A 15,901-nucleotide genomic window follows, 5' to 3' on the forward strand; every position below is an offset into this window, starting at 1 on the left:
ATTCTTGTACATGTAGCTGTCCAGTTTTCCCAGCACCACTTACTGAAGAGACTGTCTTTTTGCCATTGTATATCCTTGCCTCCTTTGTCATAGATTAGTTGACCATAGGTGCATGGGTTTATCTTTGGGCTTTCTATCCTGTTCCATTGATCTGTATTTCTGGTTTTGTGCCAGTACCATATTGTCTTGATTACTGTAGCTTTGTGGTATAGTCGGAAGTCAGGGAGTCTGATTCCTCCAGCTCCATTTTTTCCCCTCAAGGCTGCTTTGGCTATTCGGGGTCTTTTGTGTCTCCATACAAATTTTAAGATTTTTTGTTCTAGTTCTGTAAAAAATGCCACTGGTAATTTGATAGGGATTGCATTGAATCTGTAGATTGCTTTGGGTAGTATAGTCATTTTCAGAATATTGATTCTTCCAATCCAAGAACATGGTATATCTCTCCGTCTGTTTGTGTCATCTTTGATTTCTTTCATCAGTGTCTTATAGTTTTCTGAGTACAGGTCTTTTACCTCCTTAGGTAGGTTTATTCCTAGGTATTTTATTCTTTTTGTTGCAATGGTGAATGGGATTGTTTCCTTAATTTCTCTTTCTGATCTTTCATTGTTAGTGTATAGGAATGCAAGAGATTCCTGTGCATTAATTTTGCATCCTGCAACCTTACCAAATTCATTGTTTGGCTCTAGTAGTTTCCTGGTGGCATCTTTAGGATTCTCTATGTATAGTATCATGTCATCTGCAAACAGTGACAGTTTTACTTCTTCTTTTCCAATTTGTATTCCTTTTATTTCTTTTTCTTCTCTGATTACTGTGGCTAGGACTTCCAAAACTATGTTGAATAATGGCGATGAGAGTGGACATCCTTGCCTTGTTCCTGATCTTAGAGGAAATGCTTTCAGTTTTTCACCATTGAGAATGATGTTTGCTGTGGGTTTGTCATATATGGCCTTTATTATGTTGAGGTAGGTTCCCTCTGTGCCCACTTTCTGGAGAGTTTTTGTCATAAATGGGTGTTGAATTTTGTCAAAAGCTTTTTCTGCATCTATTGAGATGATCATATGGTTTTTATTCTTCAATTTGTTAGTATGGTGTATCACGTTTGATTGATTTGCGTGTATTGAAGAATCCATACATCCCTGGGATAAATCCCACTTGATCATGGTATATGATTCTTCTAATGTGTTGTTGCATTCTGTTTGCTAGTATTTTGTTCAGGATTTTTGCATCTGTATTCATCAGTGATATCGGTCTTTAATTTTCTTTTTTTGTAGTATCTTTGTCTGGTTTTGGTATCAGGGTGATGGTGGCCTCATAGAATGAGTCTGGGAGTGTTCCTTCATCTGCAATTTTTTGGAAGAGTTTGAGAAGGATAGGGGTTAACTCTTCTCTAAATGTTTGATAGAATTCACCTGTGAAGCCATCTGGTCTTGGATTTTTGTTTGTTGGAAGATTTTTAATCACAGTTTGAATTTCATTACTTTATTGGTCTGTTCATATTTTCTATTTCTTCCTGCTTCAGTCTTGGAAGGTTATACCTTTCTAAGAATTTGTCCATTTCTTCCAAGTTGTCCATTTTATTGGCATAGAGTTGCTTGTAGTAGTCTCTTAGGATGCTTTGTATTTCTGCTCTGTCTGTTGTAACTTCTCCTTTTTCGTTTCTGATTTTATTGATTTGAGTCCTCTCCCTCTTTTTCTTGATGAGTCTGGCTAAAGGTTTATCAATTTTGTTTATCTTCTCAAAGAACCATCTTTTAGTTTTATTGATCTTTGCTATTGTTTTCTTTGTTTCTATTTCACTTATTTCTGCTCTGAGCTTTATGATTTCTTTCCTTCTGCTAACTTTGGGTTTTGTTTGTTCTTCTTTCTCTAGTTCCTTTAGGTGTAAGATTAGATTGTTTATTTGAGATTGTTCTTGTTTCTTGAGGTAGGCTTGTATTGCTATAAACTTCCCTCTTAGAATTGCTTTTGCTGCATCCCATAGGTTTTGGATCATCGTGTTTTCATTGTCCTTTGTCTCTAGGTATTTTTTGATTTCCTCTTTGAGTTCTTCAGTGATCTCTTTGTTATTTAGTAACGTATTGTTTAGCCTCTATGTGTCTGTGTTTTTTACGTTTTTTTCCCTGTAATTGATTTCTAATCTCATAGCGTGTGGTCAGAAAAGATGCTTGATGTGATTTCAATTTTCTTAAATTTACCGAGGCTTGATTTGTGACCCAAGATGTGATCTATCCTGGAGAATGTTCTGTGTGCACTTGAGAAGAAAGTGTAATCTGCTGTTTTTGGATGGAATGTCCTATAAATATCAATTAAATCTATCTGGTCTATTGTGTCATTTTAGCTTGTGTTTCCTTATTAATTTTCTGTCTGGATGATCTGTCCATTGGTGTAAGTGAGGTGTTAAAGTCCCCCACTATTATTGTGTTACTGTTGATTTCCTCTTTTATAGCTGTTAGCAGTTGCCTTATGTATTGAGGTGCTCCTATGTTGGGTGCATATGTATTTATAATTGTTATGTCTTCTTCCTGGATTGATCCCTTGATCATTATGTAGTGTCCTTCCTTGTCTCTTATAACGTTCTTTATTTTAAAAGTTATGTTATCTGATATGAGTATTGGTACTCCAGCTTTCTTTTGATTTCCATTTGCATGGAATATCTTTTTCCATCCCCTCACTTTCAGTCTGTATGTGTCCCTAGGTCTGAAGTGGGTCTCTTGTAGACAGCATATATATGGGTCTTGTTTTTTGTATCCATTCAGCGAGCCTGTGTCTTTTGGTTGGAGCATTTAATCCATTCATGTTTAAGGTAATTATTGATATGTATGTTCCTATGACCATTTTCTTAATTGTTATGGGTTTGTTTTTGTAGGTCCTTTTCTTCTCTTGTGTTTCCCACTTAGAGAAGTTCCTTTAGCATTTGTTGTGGAGCTGGTTTAGTGGTGCTGAATTCTCTTAGCTTTTGCTTGTCTGTAAAGCTTTTGATTTCTCCGTCGAATCTGAACGAGATCCTTGCTGGGTAGAGTAATCTTGGTTGTAGGTTCTTGCCTTTCATCACTTTAAATATATTGTGCCACTCTCTTCTGGCTTGTAGAGTTTCTGCTGAGAAATCAGCTGTTAACCTTATGGGAGTTCCCTTGTATGTTATTTGTCATTTTTCTCTTGTTGCTTTCAATAATTTTTCTTTGTCTTTAATTTTTGTCAGTTTGATTGCTATGTGTCTCGGCATGTTTCTCCTTGGGTTTATCCTGCCTGGGACTCTCTGTGCTTCCTGGACTTGGGTGGCTATTTCCTTTCCCATGTTAGGGAAGTTTTCGACTATAATCTCTTCAAATATTTTCTCTGGTCCTTTCTCTCTCTCTTCTCCTTGTGGGATCCCTATAATGCAAATGTTGTTGTATTTAATGTTGTCCCAGAGGTCTCTTAGGCTATCTTTATTTCTTTTCATTCTTTTTTCTTTATTCTGTTTCTTGGCAGTGAATTCCACCATTCTGTCTTCCAGGTCACTTATCCGTTCTTCTGCCTCAGTTATTCTGCTATTGATTCCTTCTAGTGTATTTTTCTTTTCAGTTATTGTATTGTTCATCTCTGTTTGTTTGTTCTTTAATTCTTCTAGGTCTTTGTTAAACATTTCTTGCATCTTCTCGATCTTTGCCTCCATTCTTTTTCTGAGGTTCTGGATCATCTTCACTATCATTATTCTGAATTTTTTTTCTGGAAGGTTGCCTATCTCCACTTCATTTAGTTGTTTTTTGGATTTTTATCTTGTTCCTTCATCTGGTACAAAGTCCTCTGCCTTTTCATTTTCCTTATCTTTCTGTCAATGTGGTTTTCTTTCCACAGGCTGCAGAATTGTAGTTCTTCTTGCTTCTGTCTGCCCTCTGGGCATTGAGTTTTTGTTGTCAGTTCAAAACTTAAGGTTTTGACCTTACAAAGTATTTTCACTTCTCAAAAGAAGAGAACTAGTAATTAGAGACAATCACCTCCAGGCCAGCCCACCAGTCTAGTTATGGAAGCTCCTTCCTTTCTGTGGGACATTTGCATTTCTTAGTTTGTTGTGGGATTCTCTTCCTTGCCTTTGGTGCTCCCCCATTGCTCCCCACCCTGTTTCCTATCTCCACGTTTCCAGGTAGGCTGCCCTGGTCACTATGTCAGCCTTCACTGCATTGTTCTTTGGGGAACTTGCTGTCCGGGAAAGAATGGGATATTCACAGCCACCCCTCCATCCCTCACTCATGTTTTGCCATGGAGATTTAAGGGACATTCCTCTGTCTCTTTGGCCTAAGGAAGGGTTGCAAGGTGGGCTCATGTCTGTCTTGTTCACCACTGTACTCCTGCCCTTAGAATAGTGCCTGGCATGTGGTCAACACTTAGTAAATATTTGTCCAGTGAATTAATATCCATGGGCAGGGCCCAAGCCCTGAGAGTTTACACTCTGATGGTGCCCACCTGTGGGTCATCCCATGGCTATTTCCTGCTGTGCGCTCCCAGCCAGCTCTTGTGTAACTTAGTTCAATCCCCTAGATTATTGGTCTGTTGTCTACAGTGTCCACAGAGCCTGAGACCACCTCCAGAAACAGCTGCCCCTTCCTCCTCCATTAGAAATCTACACTTAACCCTGGAATAGAAACTTGTGCCAGGAACTCAAGACAAAACTATTTTGTGGGAGATGCTGACTAGTTTTACAATGGGATGGGAGGGTGCAGGTGGCCCTAAATTGGTCCCTGTGTGTGTTTGTGTGTGCATGTGTGTATGTGGTTGGACAGGTTCTTACTGCATGAAGGCACCATCTTTTAGGGGCTTAATTCTGATTGATAGACATGGAAGATTTATTTGTTTTGGCAAATTTCCAGAAGAGGACAATCAAGGGTTTCATTCTTTTAAAGGTCATCTGTTATGATAACTGGTGGGTCTCTTGTGATGGCAAGGTGACTTGTTCTGATGTGTACAAAGGTGCCCTGTGATCTAGCCATGGACTTGCACTTACCTTTATTGCTCTATGTATAGAAACAGCTTTGTCTCCCCAAGAGAACGGTCTTAAGTCTGTGTGTCCCCCGTGAGTGGCTCTGTGTCCACCATAGATGAAAAAATATCCCTCCATGAATCGCCAAGTGTCTCCCCGCCCCACACCTGTGGCCAAGTGTCCAGCCATGGGTGGCCTGATATTCAGCCATGGAGGACCAGGTGTCCCCCAGTGTATGGCCAAGTGTTCCCCCCGAATGGCCAAGTGTGCAGCTGTGGGTGGCTGAGTATCAGGCCATGCAGGGCTGAATGTCCACCATGGGTGGCCCAGTATTCCCCTGTGGATGGCCACATGCCTGCCCTTGGACAACTGTGAACATGGCCATTCTCCTCTCTGCTCACCCCGGCGCCCCCTCCACCAGCCCCACGCACGGCATGTTACCAGTAGGTCTGGAGGTTGAGTGGGGCCTGACCTCAGCTCCCACAGCCCCTGCCACTTCTCCATGAGGCTCTGGGGTGCGAGCCCATAGGGTGTGTGTGTGGGAACTGGGGCCTAGTAGGAGGGAACCACGGGGGAGGGGGCCCAGGTGGTTGTAGGGGTGACACCCCCTCCTTCCCCCACCAGGCTGAGACCCCGGAAGGAGCAGGGCACCTATGCGCTGTCTCTGATCTATGGGAAGACTGTGTACCACTACCTCATCAGCCAGGACAAGGCGGGCAAATACTGCATTCCCGAGGGGACCAAGTTTGACACGCTCTGGCAGGTAGGCCGCCCACACACCCTGTTGTGGGGAGAGGCTGCGGCGGGGTGCTCAGGCTCCTGGGGAGGAGGGGAGCCCCGGCCCTGACGCTCCTCCCTGCAGCTGGTGGAGTACCTGAAGCTGAAGGCTGACGGGCTCATCTACTGCCTGAAGGAGGCCTGTCCCAACAACAGCGCCAGCTCAGGTGAGCGGGGCAGCGGGGGGCAGGGGTGAGCGGGAGACCTCAGCCCCCACCCCCTCACTGTCCCTTCTGCTCCCCCAGAGGCCGCTGCTCCCACACTCCCCGCCCACCCATCCACATTCACCCAGGTGAGTCAGCAGCACCGTAGACTTGGGGCCTTGGGGATGGAGCTGGGTGAGCAATGGGTCCTGTTCCCAGGGTGGGGCTCTGGGCAGGAGATGGGGGGAGAGTGGGGCTGCCGTGAAACAGAAGAGGGTACCCCCAGCACCATCTCTGGGAGTCCGCAGAGGATGTGGGTCTCATGAGAGGGGCTGGGTGCCCCCAGCTCTGGCCCTGCTGACCCTTGCTGACCCCATGACCTTTAGCCTCAGAGACGGATCGACACGCTCAACTCAGATGGATACACCCCCGAACCAGGTGAGTCGGCAGAGATGGAGGTGTGTAGGGGTTCGTGTCAGACCAAGAGCAGGGTCCTGGCTGGGCCCTGGGGTGTGTCAGGGGAGGGACGTGTGCCAGGCCTGACCTGCGGCAGTGGGCCTGGTTGCCCTGTGCATGCACTGTGCCTGCAGGTGTCCACGTGGGCACATGCATCATGCCCGCCTGTGAGCTTGTGCCCGGGGGCATGCTGACATGCAGGGGAGTAGACCTGGCCGTGCCTGGGCCACCCGGGGTACAGACACACATCTGTTAAGCACCTACTACCTGCCAGTCGTGCTCCAAGCTCACTGAGTGTGTGAGCTTTGCTGAATCCTCCCGACAAGCCACATGAGGCGGTCATGGTAATCATTCTCATTTTACAGAAGAGAAAGGAGGGCCAGGAACTGTCATGTCCCGCAGCTAGGCAGTGGTGGAGCTGGGGTTTGAACCCAAGGAGGCAGGTTCCAGAGCCCAGGTCCCTAAAACACCCTGCCGCAGATGCTCGTGTGTTTCATGTGTGGATGTAAGCCTGTGCACGTGTGTGCAGAGAACATACACGGTTGCCTGTGCACAGAGAGGCTCATCTGGAGCCCTCGTACACATGGCTGCGTGGTGCATACGTAGACATGGGCAGGCGTGACATGGGTGCATACGTGTCAGTGCACGCACACCCATAGGTGTGCACGCTCCAGCTGGCACTATATTGGTTACTTGTGCAGACATGCCTTTGGACCCCCATTACACACCGAGACATGGGTGAGAGTGTACCTGGGTGTTATGTGTGAACACACAGGGGCACACGTGTGTGCACACTCTAGCCAGTGCACACATGGTTACATGTGCACATTAGAGTCCTCTTGGACGTGGCTTCCCAGCTCACCCACAGATGGGACCAGGAGCGCACACAAATGCACACACGCACATGAACACACACGTGTGCCCGTGTGCCCGTGCATGCTCTGGATGGTGCTCCCTGTGCCTGCGGCACACGTGCCTGGTGGGCACCGAGGCTGCCCTGCCCTGCTCAGCCCCCCTCCCTCTCCCCGCTCCTGACTTGGGAGCACACGCCTGTGTGTGTGCCCAGCATGCCTAGCGTCCTCAGAGAAGCCGCGATCGATGCCCATGGACACCAGCGTGTACGAGAGCCCCTACAGCGACCCCGAGGAGCTCAAAAACAAGAAGCTGTTCCTGAAGCGCGAGAACCTCCTCATGGCTGACATAGAACTTGGCTGCGGCAACTTCGGCTCCGTTCGCCAGGGCGTCTACCGCATGCGCAAGTAGGCTGCCCAGCCTTGGTTGGGGAACCACTGTGGGAGGGGCAGAGGGGGCGTTGCCTCCTAAGGCCTTGGGGGTTGGAGCCAGGATGTGACTTCAGGTTGCCTGAGAAACAGACGCCGGGACAGGAAATTGCCTGCTAGGTGGGGTTACCTGGGGGAGCCCAGGGCAGCACCCGAGAGGGAGTGAGAGGAGCAGGTCTGGGGCAGAGAGAAGTTGGGCTGAGCTGCAGATGCAGCAGAGTCCCCCTTGTCCGCTCCATCGGCTGGTCGTTGGATACAGGCTGGTGACTTGGTACAGGCTGCCCCTGGGGAGGGTGACACTTTGAGCCGGTTCTTTTGAGCGAGGGCCAGTTCCTGGGCGGGGCTTGGCTGTGAGCTGTGAGCTGCAGGGCGGACTGGACGGCAAACCACAGCATCTACTACACAAGTCCAGGGAGAGGAGAGGCAGGTCGGGTGGGGATGAGGGCGCCGGGTCAGGCCCGTGCCAGCTCACGTGTGTCCCTCCGTGCGTCACGGCAGGAAGCAGATCGACGTGGCCATCAAGGTGTTGAAACAGAACACGGAGAAGGCGGACAAGGACGAGATGATGCGGGAGGCGCAGATCATGCACCAGCTGGACAACCCCTACATCGTGCGGCTCATCGGCGTCTGCCAGGCCGAGGACCTCATGCTGGTGATGGAGATGGCGGGCAGCGGGCCGCTGCACAAGTTCCTGCTTGGGAAGAAGTGAGCCTCTGGGCCGGCCAGGTGTTTGGGGCTGGGGGCGGGGGGGTAATGATCCTGTCCACCCACGGGTGTGTTCCACACTCATTTCCCCGCGTTTATAGACACACTTACAGCTGCTGCCCACACTCACGCCCATGACAGATCTGACCCCAGGTTTGACTTTCGGCTCTGCCACTAACTGGTGTGACCCCAGCTGGGTTTCTTAATTCACCTGTGCCTCACGTTTCCTCATTTGTACCACGGCGATGCACAGTATTTACGTCCAGGGGCTCTTGTGAGGGTCAAATAAGTTGCTGTCTATCAATAGAAAGTTCTCAGAACAGTGCCTGGCGTTGCTTATAGGAGCTTTGTAAGTATTAGCTCTGTCACAACTGCCACCTCTGTTCTCTCGGCCAATTCATGACGCACGGGAAGTTGCCGATGGTTGATGGTCTTTGACCTAAAGCAGGGTTGGAAAACTGCAGCCAGGCTTGTTTTGTATAGCCTGGTTTCGCATTTTTAAAGGTCTATGAAAAAAACAAAGAGGACTATGTGGCAGAGACCATATGTGTCCTGCAAAGGCTGAAATAGTTACTCTCAGGCCCTATAGAGAAAAAATTGGCCCATCTCTAATCCAAAGAAATTGCAGTTTCATTTGTGTTCCCTCGTACCTCAAACTCTTACCCTCACGACACGATATTTCACACTCGCAGAGGCACATGACCTTGAACCCGAGCTCTTGCTGGAGTGCGTGCCTTCACCGGTCCCAGCTCATGTACTCAGTTATCCCACGGGTGTTTATTGGGCAATTTCTCTGTGACAGGGACCATTACCAGCACTTGGGATTATCAGCGAACAAAGAGACAAAGTTCTCTGCCCTGTATCTTGGTTGGGAAAGAGAGGCTTTAAATAATCATTATAATACCGTAAAGTATAGAGTATGTTGGAAGGTAAGTACTATGGAAAGGGGGTTGAGAGTGTCAGGGTAGGAGGTGAGAAGTGAGAAGGTGAGGCAGCCACGTGCAGCTCTGGGGGAAGAGTGGTCCAGACAGGGCACAGCCGGTGCAAAGGTCCTGAGGTGCCTGGTGTGGTAGAGGAACTGTGAGTAGGGCCCCGAGGCTGAAGCAGAGTGAGTGCAGGGGAGGGGGGAGCTGACGTGGGGAGGGGGGAGCTGACGTGGGCAGGGAGGTGATGGGGCAGATGGTGCAGGGCCTTGTGGGCCGTGGGGAGGACTTGGACATTTACCCTGAGTGAGGTGGGAGCCCTGGACGCTGTGAGCCGAGGAGGGGCAGGACCTGACTCCAGTGTGGGAAGGACAGACCGTGCCGGGTGAGGGCAGAGGTGGCTGTTCTGGTCCAGGCTGGCAATGATGATGGCTGGGTCAGGGTGGCAGAAGCAGACGTGGAGAGAAGTAGTGGGATTCTGGAGGGATTTTGAAGTCAGGGCTGCCAGGGTTTGCTGACGGATTGGATATTGGGTGTGAGAAAGAGGAGCTGAGGGCAAGGCCAGTGCTTCTGAGTAAATGAAAAGATGGAGAAAGAGGAGTGTGTGTGTGTGTGTGTGTGCGCGCGTGCATGTGTTTGTACAATCAGGAACTTGGCTTTGTCTTTATTATCTTTGGATGCCCGTGAGACCCCCTGAGGGCACACAGAGGATGCAGGTAAATGTGTTAAGTCTGGGAATCCCAGTATATGGATGAAATTTAAGGCCTTGAGCCTGGATGAGGGCAGAGGTTTGTGCCTGTTTTGCTCACGCCGTGTCCCCCCGCCTCATGCCTGGCACACAGCAGGTGCCCAATAAGCATCTGTTGAACAGAGGCTCAGCTGGGTCAGAGAAGTGGGCTTTGCCCCCTTGGGGTCTTGGGCTGTCCCCTCCCAGCTGTCCCTGCCTTCCCCTGCACCCCAGGGAGGAGATCCCCGTCAGCAACGTGGCGGAGCTGATGCACCAGGTGTCCATGGGGATGAAGTACCTGGAGGAGAAGAACTTTGTGCACCGTGACCTGGCGGCCCGCAATGTCCTTCTGGTCAACCGGCACTATGCCAAGATCAGCGACTTTGGTCTCTCCAAGGCACTGGGTGCTGACGACAGCTACTACACTGTGAGCCCCCGGCCCTGGGGTGCCCAGGTGGAGGAGGCGGTGGTGTGGAGGGTCCCCGAGCCCTGTCCTGGCAGCATCTCCCACCCTCCAGGCTCGCTCGGCGGGGAAGTGGCCACTCAAGTGGTACGCGCCTGAGTGCATCAACTTCCGCAAGTTCTCCAGCCGCAGTGACGTCTGGGGCTACGGGGTCACCATGTGGGAAGCCTTCTCCTATGGCCAGAAGCCCTACAAGGCAAGTGTGGGCAGAGGCGGGCGGACAGCTGGGTGGGAAGAGGGGCCGGGGGAAGGGGCCCTGGTTACTCACATGTGTACTTGGCTCTCGCTTGAGCAGAAGATGAAGGGCCCCGAGGTCATGGCCTTCATCAAGCAGGGCAAGCGGATGGAGTGCCCACCAGAGTGTCCACCCGAAATGTACAAACTCATGAGCGACTGCTGGACCTACAAGTGAGTGCCAGCCGGCAGGAGGGTACCTGGCTGAACTGACACCCAGGCCTGGGGCAGGAGGTCGTGGTGCCCAATAGTCCAACTAACTCATCCCACCCAAAGACTCACCCAATTCATGGCCTTTCCAACCCTCGATACCTTTATTCCCCCTGCATCTATGCTCAACTCTCCAACAGACTGACCCTACAATGCTCCAGTGGTCCAGCACCCCAGCACCCTACCTGCGGACACCCACTGCTCCAGCATCTAAAACCTCAGTCTCCCACCAGCCAATACTCAAATGATCCTGCAACACTCAGACAAGTCAGTACTGTTACCCAAACTATGATACCAATACTCAGGGCATGGAATAATACTCCATTATATAATTCCTGTTTCCCATCAGCCAACATTCAACACCTAACTACCCATTCAGGCCAACACCAAAGCACCCAGATACTCAATGCCCTCCCACCTCTGTCTGCTTGAGGCCTGGTGCTTGAACACGACAACTCCTAACACCATCAATACCTCCCCTTCCCATCACACAACAGGCAACATGCACCCAAACAAGCTATTACCCTACACTAATCCTGCAATGCACGGGCATTCCAATATTTGATACCTTTCCTGCCCCAGCATCCATTATTCCACTGGCCAACACCTTTCACACTGACACCCAAACACCCAAGCACTCCAATAAATACACACCCTACTTATGATAAATGAATAAGAAATGATCAGCCCATCCCTTCTCCACCATGTATTAACTCAACCTCTATCAAGAAACAATACACCAACACCCCAATACCCAAAGAGGCTAGCACCTAACACCCCAACGCAATACATGGATATTCCACACACATACCATTAATACCCTGACTCTCCACTAGCTGAACCCATCCTCCGTACGCCAATGTTCCTCTCCTTCGCGGGCAGCATACTTGCATCCGTGTGAGCCCGCACCCAGCACCCAAATACCCCGGCCAAATACACATGCTTAGTACATCAGCATTCAACATCCCAGCTCCCTGTGGTCAACAGTTGTCACCCCTACACTCAGTGAGCTCCCTTCCCTAAGTCTTCGCCAGTCAACACTCAGTATATGGTTCCCCTCCATCCTGGATGTCAGCTCTTCAACTAGGCGATATGGCAACCCCGGAATTGCAGTCCTCTCACACCCAGGAGACCCCTCCATTACCCGATACCCGCCCCCCACCCCAGTCCCACTGCTTTCTGAGCCCCATGCATGTCCACCCACCAGCTGAAGTTGGGTTCTGGGGGTATGGTCAGCAGTCTGGATCTCCCCGACCCCTCACAGGTGGGAGGACCGTCCAGACTTCCTGACCGTGGAGCAGCGCATGCGCACCTACTACTACAGCTTGGCAAGCAAGGCCGAGGACCCTGCCGCATGCGGAAAGGGGGCCGAGGCTGCGTGTGTCTGAGCTCCAGCCTGCCGACCCCTACACCCCAGCTTTTCCTCCTGTGTCCTCAGCTCCCTCCCAGGACCTCCAGTCTGGCTGAGCCCAGCTCAGTTTCTCTCCCCCCACCAGCTGGGCTGTGATAAGGTGGACAGCTCAGGCCTCCGGCCCACACTGGTCTAGTATTCCCTGCCCGGTCACCTGGCCCCTCTGGCTGGGTTAGGAGGCCAAGACCCAGGCAAGGTGGTCCTGGGCTGGAATCTACTGGGAGGCCCTGAGCTGAGGGGGCGTTGCTTACAGCAAGGACCCTCCTTCCTCTGGGCCCAGCAGGGCGGACTCCCAGAGTCCTCAGGTGGCAAGACCCCAATCATTGGAATAAACGCAGCTTCTCTCTCGTCCGAGATCCCTCATCTTTCTGGGGTGAGGGCGGGGGGACCAGGAAAGGGGCTGGGTCATCGGAAGGGGTCCATGAGAAGTGCCTGATGGTGCAACGCACGGGCATTCCAATATTTGATACAGCTTTTCTCGTGTGGGCCTGGGGGCTGGCTTTCCCGCCCTTGTGCCCTGGGGACATCTTTACCTGCGTGAGGAGCTGCAGCAGGTGAGCGTGGGGACTTAGGGGCCGCGTGCCTGCTGGCCACTCAGCTCCCCGAGCCTCACGGACGGCGTGAGACAGGTGCTGCCCATGTCCGCGGCGTGTTAGCATCACCTGGAGAGAGTTTAACACACGCTGATCCCGCCCCAGCCCATGCATTTTGAGGTCTCTTCAGGTGATTCTATCATTCTTCCCCTTCTCAGCTGCCTCCCCTTCCTCCCTGGGCCCAGACAGTCACAGCTGGGAATCCTTATCACCTGATGCCCCGAGGGCCAGCTCAGTCCCGCTCAGGAGAAGACCCGGCTCCAAGCGAGCGCTGCCTCAGTGTCCCCACATGAAGAGCTGGGGTGTTGGAGCACAGAACCCGACAGGTCGGGTGAAGTGGAGCCAGGCCCCTGCATTTCTTTTCCGGACTTGCTCCCCCTTGCTCGGCTGCAGTTGGCCCCCGTGCCCTGCAACGCCTTCTCCTCTTGGCCTGGCCCCGAAGAGCCACGGGCTCCAGGGCGGCCATGCAACCCACTCAGCGCCAGGGAGAGGCAAGATTTTCTGCGGCTTCTGAGAAGGTAGATTTTCTTTCTTTTTGTTTGTGGAGCTCTAGAAAGCCTGGGGCTGTTTTGTGGCACTGCGGGGTGGGGTGTGGGGCTGGGGCTTGAGGCCCAGGCTGGTGAGGCCCGAGAGGAGACCCCAGAACCTTGGTGATGTGAGTGCGTTGTCGAAACCAGGAAATTGACATTGGGGTTATTAATTTAGGTACGGACCTTGCTCTGATTTTACCGCTTACGGAGTTTTAGTAATTCATGTGTAAGCTTCATGTTAGTGTATTCTTTAATGAACTTTGTATTCTACCTGGAAAGTAGTTCGGAGAGCCCCCAGTTACAGAGTCAACTCCAGACACACGAAGACTCTCAGCTATGTGTTTGTTTGGAGACTAAATCTGTAATGGTTTGGAATTGTTTGAGGGTCTCCAAGCCCTGCCAGACAATATCTTCCTGCATTTAGATTCGAAACAGACGAGCAGAGCACAGCAATTGTAAAGATTAAGACACAAACTCAATTCCTTCCATTTTGTCATTCTCTGCGGCCACTTGAAGATTTTGTGTTTAAAATGTAAAACAGTGAAGTTTGCAAGCCATGTGATATATTTTTAGTTGGTAAATGCACATATTAGTTCATAAGCTAACTGTATTACTGACTTTGAATAGCACCATTAAAATGCAAAAATTGTTTTTTAACTAATTGTTTTAAAACTAATGAACAAATCAAGAAAAATTACATCAATGGTACAATTTCGTGGCTTCCGAAATTGTACTGTTTGCAGATATTTCAGTTTTATTAAATCCACGTGTTAGTTACTGGATAATTATTTATGTTGTTACATAAAGTAATATGTCAGAATGGAAATACATTTTCGCTACCTGCGTTTCTTTTGTGGTCATCATTATTATTTGTTTCATGTTATGATTATTGCTGAAGATAACATTATTTTATGGGGAGGAGGTGTTAAAAGTGATCCGTTCTGGGGTCAAATACATTGAGAACGCTATGTGCACGCAATAAATGACTGTTGAATGAACCAATGAAAGAGGGTGCAGTTCCACATCAATACCACCAGGTGGCGGTGTTCCCCAAGCCAAGATCGCTCAGCTGCTCAAACCCGGCTCTCGCCTCCTGCCCCACTTTGGCCATCTTCCGCCTGAAGCAGGACCCCAGGCTCTTCCCTGGTCTCACAGGCCCCTAGTCCCGTCCCCTGTAATCCGTTCACTCCAGAAGCGCTTGAAGGGTCTTTTCTACTAGCAGCTCTGACCAATTCCCTCCATCCTCTTCCAGGGCTCCCCAAACATATTCATGCTGACTCTCACCTCTGGGCTTTTGCATCTACTGTTCCCTCTGCCTGGAATTATTTTCATCCCATTTTACTAATGTCCACAAGGAAAACTTATCCTTAAAGTATGAGTAAGTTACTGGGGGAAGTTTCTTAATCTCTCTGTGCCTCAGTTTCTTTGGGTGGTTTGGCCAGAAAGAGAAAGTAAATCCAGGTCAAGGAGTTAGAAAACCTGCAGGGGAGTGTCCTGGGATGTAAAGAGAGAAAGGCCTCCCCTTCCTCCTGCCCTCCAGGGGTAGGGGGCTCTGGCTTTGGCCAAGCCTCCTTGATGGGTCCCCAGTGGCTGGACCAGAGGGTCTTCTGCTCTCCGTGCCCTCCCTGGTGGGGCTGTTTGCACTCTGCTGACCCCCTGAGCCAGCCTCTGGTCCCTGGGAAGACACCAGGTGTGTGTGTCGGGGGGTCAGTTCCGGCTGGGAAGCTACGAGCTGCAGGTGGGTCCTGGGTGTCACCTTTATGGAAGTGCCGGTGACTGCCTCCCACACTGAGGAGCTTGGAGGCCGCATGAGGCTCACGGGACTCACTGCGACACAGCCGGGAGGGAAGCCTTGTGTGCAGGTAGGGACCTGGCTGAGCCCACTAGCCTTCAGGGGGCTGCGGGGGTCCTTGGGGTGGCGTCCAGCATTACTTCCCCCCGCCCGTTTCAGCCTCTCTTCCCGGCTCTGTCCTCCCCACTCTGTCTCTCTCTCTGCCCCATCTCTATTTCTCTGTGATAGTCTTAAGTCCCTTAAGAAGAAAGAGCCTTCTCCCCTCTGCCTCCTTCTGTGTCTCTCTCTGTCTCCTTGTCTCTGCCCCCATCTCTCTATCCACTGTTGTCTCTGTTGCCCCTTTTGACCCCGTCCTTGGGCTTCTCAACCCTGAGGGTCCCTCCCCTCTCCTCCTCCCTGGGCTCTGCTGCTTCTGACACCAGTGCCCCGAGAGGGAGAAGGAGGCTGCTGCCCAGGGAAGGGGCAAGGGACAGGCCAGGGCCAGGTGCCCAGCACAGCTGCCCTGTGGAGCATCAGCCCCCAGTGCTGAGCTCCATTTCGGAAGGGTCTTTCTCACAACCATCTGGTCCTCATGGCCACCTACTCCCCGTGGGCCACCTCTTCCCTTCTTGCCCTTTCTCATCACCGGGCTCTGACCTCCTTCCTGTTTCTTTGTTTCTTCTGTGGGTGTCACCGTCCCCCCCGCCCCGCCGCCAGTCCT

At 50.8% G+C, this 15,901-nt stretch overlaps 1 protein-coding gene across 1 annotated transcript in view; it reads left to right on the forward strand.

The window, feature by feature from the left end:
• Nucleotides 1-12,599, forward strand: part of LOC133074648 (tyrosine-protein kinase ZAP-70) — a 71,989-nt gene extending 59,390 nt beyond the window's left edge. Inside the window, exons 7-16 of the mRNA XM_061168577.1 lie at nt 5,582-5,720; nt 5,820-5,901; nt 5,980-6,026; nt 6,264-6,315; nt 7,400-7,592; nt 8,112-8,318; nt 10,203-10,395; nt 10,487-10,627; nt 10,727-10,839; nt 12,140-12,599. Coding sequence (XP_061024560.1) covers nt 5,582-5,720; nt 5,820-5,901; nt 5,980-6,026; nt 6,264-6,315; nt 7,400-7,592; nt 8,112-8,318; nt 10,203-10,395; nt 10,487-10,627; nt 10,727-10,839; nt 12,140-12,263 — 1,291 coding nt within the window. The 3' untranslated portion in view covers nt 12,264-12,599. The remainder of the gene's footprint in view (nt 1-5,581; nt 5,721-5,819; nt 5,902-5,979; nt 6,027-6,263; nt 6,316-7,399; nt 7,593-8,111; nt 8,319-10,202; nt 10,396-10,486; nt 10,628-10,726; nt 10,840-12,139) is intronic.
• Nucleotides 12,600-15,901: the final 3,302 nt, after the last annotated feature.

The sequence above is a fragment of the Eubalaena glacialis genome, chromosome 14 (assembly GCF_028564815.1).
Source record: "Eubalaena glacialis isolate mEubGla1 chromosome 14, mEubGla1.1.hap2.+ XY, whole genome shotgun sequence".
NCBI lineage: Eukaryota > Metazoa > Chordata > Mammalia > Artiodactyla > Balaenidae > Eubalaena > Eubalaena glacialis.